Below are 18,737 nucleotides of genomic sequence, written 5' to 3'. Positions count from 1 at the left end.
ATTTTGAGTCAAGACAAATGTAAAACAGTGCAGATTTCTGCACTTTCCGATGAGTATTAACGAAGGTGACAAACCTTAAAATGAGATTCAGCTGCATCTTAAACCTCTTTACTTGCTGTTTGGTGTTTTTTTTTTTAAGCTTGATTCCAATAATTAAAAAAAAGCATTTAGTTATGTATTAGTTCAATATATTAGCTTTGATGTTAATCTGGTCCAGATTTAATGATCGGTCTTTAGAAAGCCAGAGTTATTTTTATCTGGATCGATATGCAGACAGTCTCAGGTATATTCAGGCTTTCAACAAGATCACGTATTCACATGTGCTGTGTGTGTCATTTCACCCCGCATCGTACTGGACATGAATCGTTTTTCTTTCTTTACAGCTGCCTCTTTTCCTCACATCCCGGTCAGCAATATGTTTCTGAACTGCCAGGCTGGCTCGGGGGAAGTGCTCTGGAGCTCATCAAATATTAATAAGACGGTATCTTTAGAAACTTGCTCGCTTATGTCAGCACAGCCAGAGCCAGTTGTATCTTTTTCCTTATCTTTCACCTCATCGTCATCTCTCAGAGCATCTTAGTTTTTCTCTCCTTCCACCCAAATCTTACAAGATCTTTGACAGTTATTTACCTGACAGATGTTTTTACTGTTTGGTATTTAGAGATATTCTTCATCAGTGTGGTTATTTAAAAGGAAGGAAATATGTGAAAGACTAGGAACTCTTCCAAAAAATGTTGAAATTTTTTTTCAGAAAACGTGAAAAAATTTTAATCGAGACATTTTGAAGTGATTACAAGAAAGTTTGACTCCTTACTAGCAAAGCACAAAGGGAATGAGTGACGACTTTAGGTGTTCACACACCACTGAACAACTTTACGGCATTAACCGAAAGGTTTGTGTTTGTGACAGACTTCTGCCAGGTGGAGCTCCGCTTGCTGGCCCACTTCTCCTCGGATCCGGAGCTGCTCCGCGTTTTTAACGACCCGCAGGCCGACGTCTTCACCTTGCTGGCCTCTCAGTGGTGTGTCCCCCTCACACACACACACACCCACGCACGCACACACACACACACGCACACACCACTCACACACACTCGCACAACCCTGATCCCCCTGCCAAGGTGACCGTTGCTGCGCCGCAGGGAGTCTCCGATAGTCTCCTTCTCTCAGACTCACCATCTCCTTCACTTCAAACGCTAATCGCCTTGTTGTCATGACGACCACGCCAACTGCCTCCGTTTCCATGCCCAGGGGGCCTCTGGGATTGTCACCCTGGTGATTGCATTGTTTTGCTTTTGATGTATTTTGACGACTGGTGTGTTTTCCTCCTCCTCTCTATCGCCGTATGTGTGTGCGTGTTTGTGTGTGTGCGTGTGTTTGTGTGTGTGTGCAGTTTTTACTCGCTGGGTTTATAGTTTTGATCCTGCCTATGAGTGGCGTGTTAAACTAATAGTCCTGTCTCAGACGCCTCTCCAGCGTTGACCGACCAGTTAAGCAGATTACCACGTTAACAGGCCTATTCAGGCTTTACACTCTTTTCACCTTTAAGCATGTTAACTGGTGTCACTTGAGCTCTGCTGGGATTACTCAGTCAGAGCTTCTTCAAAGTTTCCTCTCGTATAGAGTTCATTTCATAGCCTTATGCTATGTTTTGCTGAGTTAGCTTTTGTTTCTATCCATTCTTTCTCAACATAGACGTGAACTAAATGTTCACATAAAACGCCTTTTGTACATGTTGTCTCCTAGAAGATGTTTAAAAGTTGTTGTTTTGGAACATTTTCTGCTGAAATAACCTCTGACGACCTATTTTCAGATTTCTGACTTTGCACTATAAAGATTTTTGATTTAAAATATGATGGTATTTGAAAAAAAAGAAAAAAACTTCATGATGTTTTTAAAAAGTTTGGATAAGAAAGATCCTCCACCTTTCTTAATAGTGGGCATGACTTGCTTTTCCATGTATACTTTGTTTTAGCTGCTTGAACAGCTCCTATCTTAGTCTCATAAAGCAGACATTTTCTAGTTAAAACCCTGGTAGCCTTTGTCAAACTCCAGATATTGACGTTTGTTTTTGTATGGCAAAAAAATAGCTTTCCTGCTGCCCTTTCCAAAGAAATAGTTTACATGTCGATGACATCTAATGGAGACTTGGTGATCCCATGAAGCCATTCTTTGCATCGTTTCTCTAATTGAGACTTTTAGACTTCTTTCAATGGCAGCAAAATCTACGTTTGCAACAACTCCAGTTTTTTTTGACTATCCGATTGTTGCTTTGCCTACACATACAAGCAGGGTTGGATAATTAACTTTTTTCTTGCAGCCTTTTCTTGCTTTATGAAAATCAGATCTGCCTTATTTGAATGTTGTTTTCTCACGTCTTTCCTATTTTGTTGCATCCTCTTTTGTACTGCAGGAGAACTGGTCAAAGGTAGTAATCTCCCCCAAATTACTGTACAACACCAGTCACTTGTGGACCATTGCCCAGCAGGGGGCAATAAAAATCTAGTATGAGCACTTCTTTGGCCAGATGCACAACAGGGGGGCAAATATTCATCTTTAAAATGTCGGTACTCCCAGTCAGTCACTGTGTAACAGGCGAGTAAACAGAGGAACATATATGGGTGATGAGAAAGGCGGCCTGAGAGGCATTTTTTGATTTGATTATGCTTTTGAAAACCCTGGAGCGTTGAGGATCTTCAGGCACACCAATAATTTAGTGTGTGTGTGTGTGTGTGTGTGTGTGTGTGTGCGTGTGTGTGTGTGTGTGTGTGTGCGTGCGTGCGTGCGTGCGTGCGTGCGTGCGTGCGTGCGTGCGTGTGTGTGTGTGAGGCTGTCTGTCTGTCAACATGAACAGTGACGGCAGTTTCTCATGAGCCCCTCCAGAAATGCCACTTTGCAGACGTGTCATTGCATCCTGTCTGATCTGCAGTACCACGGCTCTCTCCGAGTCACATCACATAACTGTCACTGCATGTCCATCCCCGCCACTCCTCTCCTCTGCTCCTCTGCTTTTAGTAGTCCTTTATGTCCGTTTTGGCTCCGCAGCTTTTGTAGCGACGTGTATGCATGCTGCTGTCCACATGTAACTTTCTCCACACAGCAAAGTCCTGCTCTTGATGTTTTTCCCTCTTTTTTTGCATTCAAAAAACAACCATGATCCACAAAATTTTACGTTTTTTTTTTTTTTTCCAAATATACCGTCATATTTTAAATCCAGAATCTTCATAGTGCGATTTCAGAAAACTGAAAATTGGCTCTTTTTTTTTGTTTTGTTTGTTTGTTTTTTTTGACAAAAATGCACTCAAAAATAACTTTATTGTAAAATAAACTAGATCTTAATTCTTGAAGATATGCTGTTTGTTCTGATCAACCTGAAATTGAACTGTTTGGCCATAATGATGATTGATACTGCTGGTGGAAAAACAGCGACACTCGCAAACTTGAGAACACCATCACCTGTTATGTAGTATGGTGGTGGCAGCATCATGTTGTGGGGCTATTGTGGTGCATGAACTTCATAAAATAGATGACATCACGAGGAAAGAACATTATGTGGAAACACTGAAGCAACATTTAAAGATGTCTGCCAGGAAGTTAAAGTTTTAGAGACAATAATTATATGGTCAAATTGATTACAAAATGGCTTAAAGGTTTAAGGACAACAGAATAAATGTAGAGTGGTCATCTTGTGTTGGCAAGGCAGCCTATAAACCTGACTCAGCTCCACCAGTTCTATCAGGAGGAATGGGCCGAAATTAAACCTAATTATTGTGAGAAGTTTGTTAAAGGACGCCTAAAATGTTTGACCGAAATCATACAGTAAGGAAACTTCTGGAATTGGGAAACAAATGATCAGTAATCTAATTTAGACAATCCTTAGTGACATGTTTAGTCTAAATGAACGAAAAACCACCGAAAAACAGGGTTAAAATAATTTTTTTTACGCTGTATTTAAAAATGTTCAAAACTGACCTTAGATCAAACTCTTATTTGTTATACAAAATTGTAAAGGTGTTTTTCTCTGTCACCCAGGAAAGTGGTGGATGTTGATGAGGTGACCCCTGAAGACAGGGAGCATGCCAAACGCATCGTATATTCTGTGGTTTATGGAGCAGGTGAGCACAGACCGCCATTCAAATAAGAGTAAAAAAAAGATGCACACTGCTATTCAGCTGAATGTTTGGTCCAAAATCAATAAAATACTGTCTGATTAACAGTAAGAAATAGACGGAGAACATGTAAACATTCAAATACAGAAATGGGAAATGTTTGGAAGATACCAAAGAGAGTACAATTCGGTCCAACAGTTGTATTTTAGCAACAACAAGGTCATTCTTAATGAGCTTTTTGCTGAAAACTTGGCAGACAGTTGATGACCAAATAAAAAAAATCATGCGTCTCATAGGTTACGACCGTCTCTTACTGTTCATAGACTGCAGCTTTTTTTCAGCTTTTATTTATCCATTGTCCTCATTCTGTACACTTGACAGTATGAAAAGGGGTGTAAAAATAAAGTTTGGTTAACGGATTTTTTTTAAGACCACATGTACATTATGTGATGAGGAATAAAACGTAACATAACATTTATGAAAACAGCCAAAGTGCAAAGAAAATCTTTCACAGACTAATGAGCCAGACAACTTTAAGAGATTACCAGAAATACAGACTCTTTAAAGCAAAGTAAAAAGATATTGATGGTAATTTAAAATGTGTGCGTTTTTTTGAACATACGCTCGTGTGGACGAACAGGAAAAAATCAGCATCAAGTTTCACCACTGACTTATTGCCAGTGAGAGTAACTATCTCTGTTGTATTGCTGTTTTAATAAGTTCTGGTGTCGATCAGTTACTAGAACATATTTGATATATCAAAGTTTTAGAGCCACATATCAAAACAGCTTGTAGCCTATTAAAATCACTGCCAGGCTGTTTAATTTCAGCTTTTGTTTTGAAAGAATTGAGTTTGCTCCAAATGTGTTGCACTAAAATGACAGCTGGGTGTAAAAAGTAAAAGTTTTCTTTGACTTGAAGCATACAACTAAGTTAGTAATTATAACATTAACAAAAAAATAAATACATTTATTAGTAAATTAATAAAAAAAACCAATAATAAATCTAATAATAAATAACACCCAATGAATAATCAAATAATAAATTAAAACATAAATCTTAAATTGTAAATAAATTAGATGAACATATTGAAAAAATAAATATGCATAAATTATCATATTTTGTTGAAAAATAGTGCAACAAATCGCAACAGCAAAAGATCATCGATCATAATTTAGGGGAGTGGGGAACAGTACAGAGATACAAAAAGGAGGAGGACTCGAGGAGATCCTGATCAGCGTAGACAGACCGCTCTTTATGGAGGGATGCGTTGCTATGGTTACTAAATACCAAGGAAAGCTCTCTCGATGAGGCAATCAGGCCAGGGAGGAGGGGCACAGCAGCAGCAGCAGCAGCAGCAGCAGCGCTATGGACTCATGCACAGACATATGTACACAAATGGGTCATAAAATAGTGGAGCAATGCAAAGATGCAATGAACTAAGTGGCAGTCAAAGGTAAACGTTCTGCTTATTAAACAGAACAGATACATATTCAGGTTTTATTGTATTAAATTTGACTGAGCTTGCATGTTTTTCCTCTTTTTTTTTGTTTGCCTCTTGAATGAGCACATCTGAAAGGCAGTAGTAGTTTTTCCCATTTCAAATCTACAGTTAAACAGGGACAAAGGCATCAGACACAGGGGCAGGGAAGTTGAAAGAAAGGAGGAAAGAAGACATGAAGTGGTGCTAGAGGTGTGAAAGCAAGCAGCACAGAGGGTATTGGTAATGAAGGTCAAAGTTCACCCCAGTGCTGACCTCATTCAGCAGGAATGTGGGGCCCTGCACACACACAAGAGCAAGCAAAGCACAACAGGCCCAAGTAAAGACCTCACTTTTGTATTTAACCTCATCAAACACCTTTTTAAATACAACAAAGTTGCATAACAGTGGATAATATCTCAATACGAATAAACAAATCAATACATTTAGAACACGTCTTTATCCACTTAAGCCAGTCGTAATAATAATTAAATCATTAAAGGTTTTTCTTTATTCTCAACACAATACACGTATCACAATGCATTATTCCAGCCACTCTCCTCATAAAGCTGCTCTTGTGAAAAGGACAGTATAAACTTCACCAGCGGGACCTCAGTGCTTTCTATATTTAGTAACTGATCAAACACACCAAAAAAGAAACAGGCAAAAGAAATAAATTTAGTCTTTTTGGTTTTTAGTCTGAATTCACTACTAGTAATTTGAGTGTGTGAGAAAATGGCGTAGTTTATTTCAAAGCTATGCATCTATTAACAGTGAGTACATCAAATAGACTGTGTGTTTTGCTATAGCCGGCTCTATAATCCCACATCATGTTGCTTTGTGTAGGCCGTGAACGTCTGTCAGGGATTTTGGGGGTGAACGTTGAGCAGGCTAGTCGTTTCCAGGACAGTTTCCTCCAGACCTACAGAGGAGTCCAGGCGTTCATCCAGAGAACCATCCAGCAGAGCCACAAGCAAGGTCTGACTGTTTTACCATCAGGGTTATTAAATATGTGCTCTGAAAACAAACTGATGCTGAAATTAATGTGTAATACGGAGTAGAGCTGCAAAATTAAATACGCTCTTTATCAGCAAGAGACACCACTTTATCAAAAATCAACAGTTTATCTTACATCTCTGCTTAAAAGTGGAAAGACATCAGACATATATACGGTACACATATATTTTTATATATTAAATGTAATCTGCTATTTTGTTTTGAGCTGGTGACACCTGCAGAAATCCAGTTAAAACTGGACCGCAGCCTTCTTGAGACACCAACAGAGCTGTGCAAGGACAAATGGGACCAAGCGTATTTCACAGTAGGATAGCAACAGCTGCTTTAAGGTATTTCTGCTACAGATGGTTGTCCAAGTCTCTGAATCCTGCTGGATTTTTCCCAGTGACAGCAGCTGTCTTCGTCCAATAGCTTTATACGTGTTGATTAAACACGCTGTTGACAGTCGGGGTGCTCTCTGAATTTCTCACATGCACATCTCTGTGGAATGTGTTTGGCTAAAGAGTTAGGAGGATGTGCTTGCATTGGCAGGAATGAGACAAACTGCCTCGGGTCAATACTTGAAGGGTGCTTCAAGAAGGAGGGGTCGGACGGGAAGGGTTTGATGGTTCCGACGGGACACTTTATTTATATATTCTGACTGAACTGCCAGCGCAGCACACCTCTGATTTGCACATGCTCACACAAAACAGTGTGAAGTCTGCACTTTAAACCCTCACTGAGCACAGCCAAGACTGGACATGAAGCACAGTGATGTCACAATGCACCAAACTGGATCCCCTTAATTCATTTCTAACAGCTGTGGCCAAGCAGCTCAGGTTTATTATTCATACTCCAGGTGGATTATTTTTGCCTTCCTGAAAAAAATGTAAAGTTTAAAAATATAAAGATGCATTTGTGTAACAGTGTTTTAATGGAACACTATTGTTAATGACTTCTGAAAAGCATTGGAAAAAAAAAAACTAGTTTTGTGGCTAACATCAAAGCTTTAGATACTTTTCAAGTCATCTTTTTTTCATTTTATACTTTTTTTTTTTCCCCAAACACTGCTTTGCAGTCACACGCAGACTGGTGCTGCATCGCCCAGCACAGCCCGTCAGCAGCGACACACCCCGATTCCTCGCGCTACACGTCCTCTTTCTCCGGAGGCAGCTCCCTAATCGATGTGCTGTAATAAAATGCTGCGCGCAGATCGGAGAGGCCTGCGCCTTCTCAGGTGAAGAACGATGATTCACCAAACCTTCAGCTTCAGAAACTCTGCTGGGTTTGTGTTCACTATTTCTATTTTATCTTCACTGGCCACTGATTTTCAAATTCTACTTCCTGTCTCGGCCTGATCCCGTCCTGAAAATGAAGATTAAACGGTCCTCTGCTTGGCGGAAGAATTAAAGTCTTGACAGCAAATTGTCTGGCTGTCTTACTGTCTGGACTTGGGGATAATTTGTGCTGCCGCGTTTCGGCCACTGCGCCACGTTTGTAGTTGGCACCTGATAGGGCAATATTTTGTCTAGGAGGATGGATGATGGCAGGGTAAGCGGAGATGAGGGGGAGCGGTGCAGGCTCAGCTGCTGTCACATTTGGTGAAAATATATTTTAAAGGGCGTTGTGAAGGTGAGCCCGGTCTCACAATGCAGCTGTAACAGCTGACAGAGAAGGTAGGAAAGCAAAGCAGTGACAAAAAATATCAAAAGAGTTTTGCTGATTTTCATGCAGGTGCATTTTTTGTGCTGTTGTGTTTGTCATGTTTTAAATTCTGTTTGACTTTTTTTTTTTTTTTTTTTTGTCTTGATGTTAAAGTGAGTTAAAGCCACCACTGTGAATAAGATCACTGTTGCTCTTTATATCATGCAAATTTCATCAAAGCTCTTTGGATAAATGCTACAGCATCACCTCTAGGAATGCCAAAGATCACTTTCAAAGGGAGGATTTTCTCTTTCTATTTTCTTTAAAGTCCCAAAGACTTCAGCTTGCATCTTCAAACTCTTTGCGGTAAACACGTAAAAACAGATTGGAGGCATCTGAAGGCTGTCAAACAACCAAATCTCTCTTTTTGTGTGCTTTTAGCAGCCCTAAAAGATTTTAGCAGCTTCATGATTATGACAAACAGATCAATTGTGGAGAAAAAAAACAAACTTAAACTTGTTCAGTTTAAAGATACAGCGCAGTGATTTATTTTATATATTAACTATTAATAGGTGGTGCTAAAATGTTGACACCAATTTCAACATATGGCTGAACAGGACTTTGAAGAAATTAGAAAAAAAAAAAAGCTGAAATCATTTCTCAGCATCTTGGCTTATGTAACGAAATAGTAATGAAATATTTACTGTAATAGACTGTATTTTACTTTTACATTATCTCAAGCTTTAAAGAGACAGCAGGGTGGATGAATAGATAGGTAATTAGATATTATCAAACCATCAAAAGAACCTAATGGGAGAAGAAGAAAAAAAATGAAAAGACATGTTTTGTTTTTTTTGTTGCATTTCTGTCCTAGCAAAAACATCTGGAGCTGAAAACACATTCCAGCAGGACTCGGGTCACACCTGTCTGCCTACAGAAACACTTCCTGTGATCTTCTTTTACTAACACTCACTAGACATCACACTCACTGGGCCCCATAACAAAGATCACATTCCTTGGGAAAGGTCACCAGAGGTCAGCAGAGCAGCAGATTTGTGGGTTTTGCTCCCTGTTTTGCACCATATCTCTTACTGGATAGTGGATGTTTGTGAGGATGATTGTGTTGATAGGTCATTCAGGTTTCATGTACTGGGTGGCTTAGCTGACACTAAGGGCTACTGGAGGGTTTTAGGTGGAAAGCCTCATCCATTGTCCAGAATGTTCTAGTCACCCATGTGTACCAGCATGTGTTGGTTTTGCAAACCTGTATGTAATAATGTGTCTGTCCATGTGTTATGCATAACAACTTTTTTGCCTGTATGGAAAATCCCATCCTCACTGTGACACATGGTGGCAGCATTATGCTATGGGCATAATTGTGCCTGCAACTGTGTTCATATTGCTTTTGTAAATGTTTAAATTATGTATATATATATTTATATTTTTGATCATTTTTAAACATCTTTAAAAATCTGTGGACGTTAACATTTTTGCAAGGCAATAAATGTTTTATTGTGGAACTCTAAAATATTAAGGAAGTGCGAGCAAACATTAACGAATTTTGTTAGGAACTTCTTCTTGTTAACCGTTGCTTTTAGACTTATGGGTAGTTTTCTAATGAAACTGATTGTCTTCCTTAAGAATAATGTACATCACTCGCCACTCAGAGGAACACCACGTTTAATCTGTGCATTTCTGTTAAAATAGCAAGTGTTTTGATTTGGCTTTGTGTTTTTTAGGTTATGTGGTGTCGTTAATGGGACGCCGGCGTCTCCTTCCCAACGTCAGCTCCCCGGACTGGGGGCTCCGCATGCAGGCTGAGAGGCAGGCCGTCAACTTTGTGGTTCAGGGTAGGAGCTGTGAAACGTTCACCACCGGTCAGAACCGGCTCCACTCTGATCCAGCTGTTGGCAGCAGGTTTCACATTCGGTCTGAAAAAGTCTACAAGTGTTGAAAGAAAGTTGAAGTGCATTTGTGCGATTAACCAAAATACTATTGAATGTTTGCTGCTTTATTTTGAGAATAGACAGGTGTATTTGTGTTTTGTTTTTGTTTTTTTAATCTAAATCCAGGCTCTGCTGCAGATCTCTGTAAGATGGCTATGATCACCATCTTTAACCTGGTCTCCTCCTCCAGCTCGCTCTCTGCCAGGTACCAACAGTAAAAATGAAACTCTGTATTAGCTTTCTTTTATTTGTGGAAAAAAAAAAGACTCAACAGTAACACAGGATCTTAGCTTCGTGTGCCTCCAGGTGGTCTTGTTGTCTCACTGGAGAAGTGACTGAGTCTTTCACACCAGAACAGAAACAACACTCTCAGGCTCCCCAGCCAACTAAATTAGTTGAGACTGACTGCTGCTGCCAAGCAGTCAGCTCGAGTAAACACACTTGAAGCATTCGCCAAATGTATCAGTCTGATCATGTGTTAGCATAGCAATGTGCAAAGTAAACATGGCTGCACTGACACACTCACTCTGGTTTATTTGACAAAGACTGCTCCGCTGTCATCAGTAGCTGTTCATTAGCAAATAGTATTTTATGTGCTTCTGATTGTTTTATGTAACTGCAGGCTTTTAGCTCAGCTTCATGATGAGCTTCTTTATGAAGTGGAAGACTCTCAGGTGGAGAAGTTTGCAGGTATGCCAGTTTCACCTAAACAAAACACACTAATTAGAAAAACATCCTATTAAAAAAAACAAATAAACTTTATTATAGGCCCCTCTTTTTGTTATGTGTGTGTGTTAGACATGATTGAATTGAATTTACTTTATTTATCCCTCTCAAAAATGTATTACTGCAATATTGTAAAAAATATCAAAATATATTGACATGTAAAACATTGAGACTAAATGCTTGTCATTATAATATTAGGAGGCTGATGCGATTCAATCCGTTGAAAGCCAGATGGAGGTTTACTGAAGTCTGTGGCTGCAGCTACATCTGAGGGGGGGGAAAAATCATTTAAACACATATTACATTTCTTCTAAACTTGCTGAATCATCTCTTTTACTTCCAGTGGTTTTCACATTCAACATTATACTTAATAAATAAATAAAAAAAACAAGTTGAAACTTCCTTAGAAATAACACTATTTACCAGTGGTCATAACAAACTGAATTTCAGTGCTTTGCTTTGAAACTAAGATCAATTTGGAAAATAACTGACTTTGTGTCTGTCTTTACGATTGGATTTAGTTACATTTTTATTTCTGTACATGAACTGAATCTGTTTGTAGGCTTCCTTGAGATGTTTGTTGTGAAGCTACACATAATATAGCTTTAAATATCTATTCAGAAAAGAAGAGTTAGTGCGCATATATTGATGATTTTGATGATGGCATTTATTAAAATATAATGTTTGTTACTGTTTTCCTCAATTGTTGACTGTGTTTAGTCTTTTATGATGTTTTTTCCGTTTTTATGATGTAAGGCACTTTGAACGTCCTTGTTGCTGAAATGTGCTTTACAAATAAACTAGATTAATTGATTGATTAATAGATTTTATTTCAATACAGTCTCATGCTATGTTTATTGTTTGGTTACCTTTTTTATTTTTATTTCCATAGATTTATTTAATTAATTTGCAATAAAGACTTGAAAAACAAACAGTCTAATCATAAACACAAACCCAAAGTTAATGAAAAGGTGTCGACTGAAGCAGTGCTTAGTTCACCTTCCCTTTATCCGTGATATTTTTAGACAGGTTCTTTAGTCCAGATATTTAGAGACATTAATACAGTCTAAACTTGTATTGTTATCTGTTCTTCTGGACTTGCATCTGCATGTGTTTTATTTTGTGCAGCTCTGGTGAGAAGCACCATGGAGTCCCTTCAGCACATCCACCATCTGGGAGTCCATCTGAAGGTGAGGGAAGTGAAAAGACTCTGCTAACATTTTGATGAAGTAAAAATGTTACTTTTTGTTGTCGCCTTGAGAACAAACTCATCAGAAACACATGTTTCCTTTAGTTGTTTCAGAAAAAGTGGATCTATCTTGTGGCTAAATGAGTTTAATGAAAAAGTTTTCACACCTCCTTGAACTTCCTCAGATTTTGTGACTTTACTCAAACTTCTGTTAGGAATCTGTGTTTACAGGCTTCCGCGTAGCGCTGACTGATTCTGTGGTGAATGGAAACGTTTTCTACAAATAGAAAATATTTTTTAGAAAAACACTCTATAAATACTTGATATAAATACTTTGCGTTGGGTGGGTGAGTATTTGTGACGTGACGCCATCATTTCCCCTCTGCGTGTTTCCCAGGTACCCCTGAAGGTGGCGGTCTCTGTTGGCAAGTCGTGGGGATCCATGTCAGAGCTTCACACTCCGCCTTCTGTCTCCTGAATCTTCCTCTGCACCTCCGACACCAAGATAAATGATCTAATCTCCTCCTTTCTCATGGCCCGAGCTTTTTTCCATTGACCCTTCTGCTGGCTACATACTCATCTTTTGACCCTTACTTGATCTCTTATGCTGTTCATCTCTCTCAGCTTCCAGTTTCTGCCTCCTCCTTCACTCGTCCAGCATCCACGTTGCTATGGAAACCAGGCAGCTGCAGCTCGTGGTTCTTGCCTCCACTCTTTCTGTTTCTGGGGGCAACCGCTGACTGGATTGGACCAGTTCTGCTCTCTCTCTCTGTGTGTGTCTCTCGCTCTCTGTCTTGTCCACCTCCTCCTGTTCTCCCACTCATTTTCACTCACACACACAAACATCTCGTTAGGACTAAAAATGTTTCCTCTGCCTCGTTACCAAGGTGAAGTTTCATGTTTTAAAGAGGGCTCGATTTTCATTGGTTCCTAAAATTGGTTGTTAGTTGAGCTTCTAGATAAAACCAAATATTCTTTAGTCTCTATCGTTAATATATTTTTGATGCCTAGACTTTTGGATCTACTTAAACACGCCAGATTTTAAGTAGATTTTAAGCTAATTTAAAAACCATCTTTTATTATTCCCATATTTGATGTTCTGATGAAAGAAGTGTAGTCCATAATGGATTATTCACAAGAGAAATTTGAGCCCAGGGAGCCAATAGACTCCATGAAATCTTGGTTTCATTCAGTTTCCAGTAAACTTTACCTTTCGTTGCATGCGCTAACATGATTTAAAGCAGCTGATCTAATTTTTGCTCGTCTTTGAGCATCCATTTCTTTGCTCTCTCTGGCTCAGTTTTTATCTGCTCACTTGGCTCAAACCCACTCACCCTTTTTGTATTGTATTGCCTTTCTCTCTTTCACTCTCACACATTCCACAAATGCTCACACATTCAGCTGCTCTCTGGCACACTGACCGAATTTCTTTTTGTCTGACATCCACAGCAAGACTCCCTTTTTATATCTCCCTATTTTCCTACTGGCCCCTCAATTAGCCTTGGAAATAAATTGGCAGAACCCAACATATTCACTCAATTTAAGCCAATTGTAGACGTTTTTAGTCATTTTTAATGGTCCGTTCGTCTTCTAATGTGAAAAATGCGCTCTGAATTTACTGACATAAGAAAAACTTTAATCACAAGTCCTTCATAGCAAGAGCGGAGGATAGTGTTATGGAAATTTGGCCCTCTATTCTTTCATTGTTTGGTGGGTTAAGTGTGCAAGCCCCCCAGCCTGCCTCTATTGAAAGGGAGGCGTGAGACTGGTATGTGCATGTAGGCACTTGTGGAAACGGGGATTTTATTCAGTAAAATAAATACTGATAAAGCTGTTTTCAGTGGGAATTAAAGGTTCTTGGAGTTCATTGCAGACACTGTTATCCAGTTTTTTTATTCTCTTTAATACAGGAAAAGGGTAACGGCTACATTTTGTAGATGTAACTCCACACTAATCTCAAGTCTTTTAGCATTTTAAAGGTTTTTTTTTTCTTTTTTTCCAAGATTGAATTAAAAAGCAACATTTACTAAAACCGACTTACCATCAACTCTGACCGGCTTTACTGTTCCTAAAATAAAAACATCTCAAAGCATAATGCCGCCCCCTCTATGTGTCAGTGCAGGGATGGCATGTCCACCAGACATAATCATTTGTTTGTTTCGACTTTGGGATAACTGCAACAAGTTTGTGGTTCTAACATTGCAAAACATGGACAAGAAGTTTGAATATATCTGCAGGGTAGTGTGTACCTTGTATTTTTATTTGTATAAGGTTCCTAAATAGTCTTCAAAGTCTGAAAATGTTGCTTTTATAATTTCTGCAAGTTCCAGATAACTATTGAAAAGAATCCTTATTTTATGTAGATAATAAGAAATGGATTTTAAATAATTCGCTTTATTTGTAATTTATATTTAGATTGGGTGCTTAATTGTGATTAACCACAGCACAGCTTAAATAATTTTTTTAACTGGTTAATTAACTATTTGACTTTTAAAGCTGCTGTATGTAGCTTCTATTAAAATTACTTTTTCTTTTTTTTTTTATACATATTCTTAGATATTTGTTAAAACAATCACCATTTCATGACAGTACAGTATGAGACAGATAACCAAGCTGCTCTGCCTTCTCCCAGTGCTAACTAGAAACAACTAATCAGAGCAAGGAGGCGGGTCTTAGCGCTGTCAATCAACCTCACCACGTATTCTCAGGCTAGTTAGCATGATCGTGAATAAACAGTTTTTCTGTAGCGATAAGTTGTTTCTCCACCATTGAGATAACCAACAGCACGTACACAAGATGGATTGACAGCACTGAAACCCTCCTTTTGGCTTTATCTTTGGAATAAAAAAAAAACACAATTGACTATTTCAAGCATGTAAAAGCTCAATGCATTGTCTTTAATCGATACAGCATATGTACACCATGTCATCTTTCAGTCAATCTTTACAGCTATACAATGTCCCAGTTGTCAGTATAAAAGAAATGGGGTAAAGTCACAATAATAATAGCAATCCTGGTGTGATAATACAGCATTCTGTCAAAGGAATGACACAAAGGGAGCGGAAGGCTAACAGACAGCTTTCCAGTGCAGCCTCACTGAGGATGGGGCAGACTGATTGAACCTGCCATGCCTTCATGGTGTTTTACTGCCTACTCGGTTTTATTCCCAGTTGGAGATCACTAAGGGTGTGTTCACACCAGCCCTGTTTAGTCCACTTCATTAGAACTCTGGTCTGTTTGCTGAACAAGTCTGGTTCGTTTGGGGAAGTGTGAATCCACAATCAAACTCTGATGTGGACCAAGAAAGCGAACTACAAACCTAGGTCTCAGTTCGGTTAAAGTGAACTCTGGAACGGTTCAAATGCATATGTGAATGCCAAGCGACCTGGAGACTGCTTCAGAAGCAGGGCATTCTGGGTAAATACAGCCAAAACAAACGTGAAAGTCTAGCGTTAGCAGGAAATGACCCGCAGTCTTTTACCAAAGACAAAAGACAAATCCTGCAACTGCTAAAATCTGTTTACATTTTGTGAAGAAGGAAGTAAGCTCATGTCTTCTTCTGAGGTTTTTGTGTCGTTTCCTTCGGTGGCTCTTGGTACAGCGCCACCACAAGCGAAGGTTTTTTTCAAAGGGTTTGGATCCTTGACAGTGCAGAGTGAAAGCGAACCACTGCAGTTGACAATATGACAAATTTTGCGAGTTTTGTTCCCCAATCGAACAGAGTCTAGCAGGTGTGAAAACATCCTAAATGTGCAAAGCTTGACCTGTGTTTACAACAGTTTACACCTTACTTTTCTCAGCCAGTGCTATTCCCTTCCTTTCTTTTTGTGTTTTAAACTTTGAAACAGTTGTTAAGGGTTCCCCTTGTGGCAACTTCTGACATCCCACATCCCTCCGTCCGTCCCTCCATCATGGCGTCCTGTCTGACCAGTCTGCCTCCCCACAGCGTGGCTGTGTGTCTGTCCCCCGCTGTGCTTTTTGTGTGGCTCGGTTTCCTGGTAACAGACAATAGCCACGACAGCGCTCCGGGGCACAGAGTGCATTTGCATCACAGCAGCTCCATGTAGCTACACAGGCTCGGTCCTGAGCTACAAGCTCACAAAGCCGCTGCCTCCAGCGCTTTGACACTCGTCTGCAGAGTTCAAGCAGACAGGCATGAAGAGAAAAGGCCGTGGCCGAACCCGTCACTGCGGGACAAAGACTGGGTCACAGGAACCAGGGCTAAGATGGCGCACGCCGCTGCCTCTGAAAGGGTTTGCTGCCACTCATGGTGGGTTTGCGGTGAGGTAGCACCTGCACCACTGTTGAGGCTCTGAGACCATTTGTAAATATAATTTTTAATATAAATTTTAAATCCATATTCACAGTTATAAAAGGTGTAAAAATGACCCAAAGTGCTATTTACATTGAAATATACTTTACAGTTTTACAGTTACTAACAAGGAGATTTAAAGAAATGCTGTCAGTCTCACTTGTAGTAAAACATCTGCATGATTAACATGTTCGGTTGTCTTGGCGGAGAAAATTATCCGGGAGTCTAGGAGCTGAGTTGAGAGGCGATTACAGCCGAAAACGCTTTCAGAGCAGCTGCACCGTTTCTTCCTCGTGTCTGCTTGAACTGTGTGTTGTTTAGCATCCGTCATCCCTCTTCTGTCATTTCTTTTTGGCATCTTTACAATTATTCAGAGGTACACCTGTGCACTTCAGTTTTGAGTAAAAAAAAAAAAAATACAAAACAAGAAAAACACTTTACAGTCTCCCCTTCAGGCTGATTTAATGAGAAGTCATTGCCAATAGTCTGCTGGCATCTGTGCCACTGCAGTAGGTGCCATAAAAGGGGTGTGATGTGAATGCAGCGTCTCATCTTTTCCAGGAAAATCTGCGTAGGGGATCGTTACTTTCATGTTTTGTCTGGTTGTACTTATTGCTTAATTAGATGGCACGTGGGCAGGAGTTCTTTCCAAAAGAAAAAACAAAAACAACCAATATTTTTAAGAGAGTATGACAAAAGATGTATAATGTCAAGGGGGAAATAAGCAACACTTAAAATGCCTCACAAAGATATTCACACCCCTGGAACTTTTTTACATTTTGCCACTTCTGAATCCCAAACTTCAATCTGTGTTATTGGGATTTCATGCGATAGACCAACACTCTGAAAAGTGTGATGTGGATTTGTATTCTGCCCGTTTTGCTCTGAAACCTACAAATTAAATTCAGTGCCGATACCACATTATTGATTAACGTAGTCTGCCTTGTGTTTAATTTAATCTCAGCATAAATCCAGCTGAAGGTTGTGCGAGAGCATTCGTAAAAGAATAGCATCGTGAAGACAAAGCGACAGCTGTAGTCACAGCTGCAGAAGAAAACCAAAACACAAGATTCTGTGGTCTCTGCTGAACTTAGTGGTGGCAGCATCATGATGTGGGGATGCTTTTCTTCAGCAGGCAACTTAATGGAGCTAAACAGCAGACAATATCGAGTGGGAAAAACGTGTTACATATCCTCCATATTTGACCCTTTGTGTCCTAAATTTAAATTGATATGTTTGCTTATTTTAATTGTACGCAGTTCTTTAAATGTCCTGTGAGTAAATATAGTTGCCCATTTATCCAGAACAACTGGAACTTTCAATATCCAGCAAGTTATTTTCACAATTTACCGTCTATTGAAAGAGAGCCCCTCAGATTAATTTCACTTCCTGCTACAGCGGGGGTGAAATTACCGTAGTAACCGAATATTGTCTGGAAAGCGCAACGTCTCCCCTTTCAGAAACCGTTGGGATTTTTCAGGTAGCGCAAAGTGTGGCAGAACTGCGGTACTGCAAATTTTGAGGGGAAAATTCAAACTGTATACTTGCAAGGCTAGTAGAGACGTTGGTAATTACAATAAAAAGACAAGGTGTTGACTGAGGGGACTGGATGGACAGCACAATGATTTGTGAAAAATAAAAAACAATTGATCCCCCCTCTATCTTCTTCTTTGTGGGTCTCTATCACATGAAGTACAACAAAAATTGATTTTTTTTTTGAAGTGACAAAATCTAGGAAAGTTCAAGGAGTATTAATACATTTTGTACGTCACAGTACTGTCACCTTTGGCAAATTTTTACCTCCACAAAAAAGCAACAGCCTGTGTAACCCTGTGTATATCTGCTTATCATACATACAGCTGATAATACAGGAGAAAGGGAAACAGCATCCACAATCTTGATGGGAAATGTTAAGACCAAAGAGAAAAAGCAGAACAATCAGTACTCTGTACAGTAATAGCAAAACAGGACACAGTTGTGCTACAAGTGCTTAGGCGTTCTTGGAACGTGTGACCTCAGTCCAGAGTCCAGCAACAGCATCAGAGAGAGAGAGAGAGGGAGTCAGCGCTGAATCCTGCCAAGCCCCCTCTTTTTGACTGCCAGTGTTGGCACATTCCTCCCTCATCGTCCTCTTCATCAGGCGGAGCGTTCCCCGGCGACACAAATACAAACTCATCAGGATCCGTCCAAACCAGCAAGGCTGACAGGTAACTAAGAATAAAAAAGCAGTCGGTAGAGATACAGCTATTTACAATCACTCGAAATGCTAGATCATTAGTAGGGTGGCTGAGTTAATTATTGGAAACCATCAGGTGCTCGAAACCTTTTGCAAAAGG

At 39.6% G+C, this 18,737-nt stretch overlaps 1 protein-coding gene across 1 annotated transcript in view; it reads left to right on the top strand.

Annotated features, from left to right (window-relative positions):
* The window catches only part of poln (polymerase (DNA directed) nu), a 48,568-nt gene extending 35,964 nt beyond the window's left edge, over positions 1–12,604 (top strand). Inside the window, exons 17-24 of the mRNA XM_088015749.1 lie at positions 910–1,021; positions 4,032–4,114; positions 6,435–6,566; positions 9,968–10,078; positions 10,301–10,379; positions 10,797–10,864; positions 12,029–12,090; positions 12,487–12,604. Coding sequence (XP_087871875.1) covers positions 910–1,021; positions 4,032–4,114; positions 6,435–6,566; positions 9,968–10,078; positions 10,301–10,379; positions 10,797–10,864; positions 12,029–12,090; positions 12,487–12,567 — 728 coding nt within the window. The 3' untranslated portion in view covers positions 12,568–12,604. The remainder of the gene's footprint in view (positions 1–909; positions 1,022–4,031; positions 4,115–6,434; positions 6,567–9,967; positions 10,079–10,300; positions 10,380–10,796; positions 10,865–12,028; positions 12,091–12,486) is intronic.
* Positions 12,605–18,737: the final 6,133 nt, after the last annotated feature.

The sequence above is a fragment of the Poecilia mexicana genome, unplaced genomic scaffold, assembly GCF_051168715.1.
Source record: "Poecilia mexicana isolate PSO_F unplaced genomic scaffold, ASM5116871v1 scaffold_18, whole genome shotgun sequence".
NCBI lineage: Eukaryota > Metazoa > Chordata > Actinopteri > Cyprinodontiformes > Poeciliidae > Poecilia > Poecilia mexicana.
The sequence above is the reverse complement of the archived record's forward strand: the minus strand, read 5'-3'. Positions and strand labels throughout refer to the sequence as shown.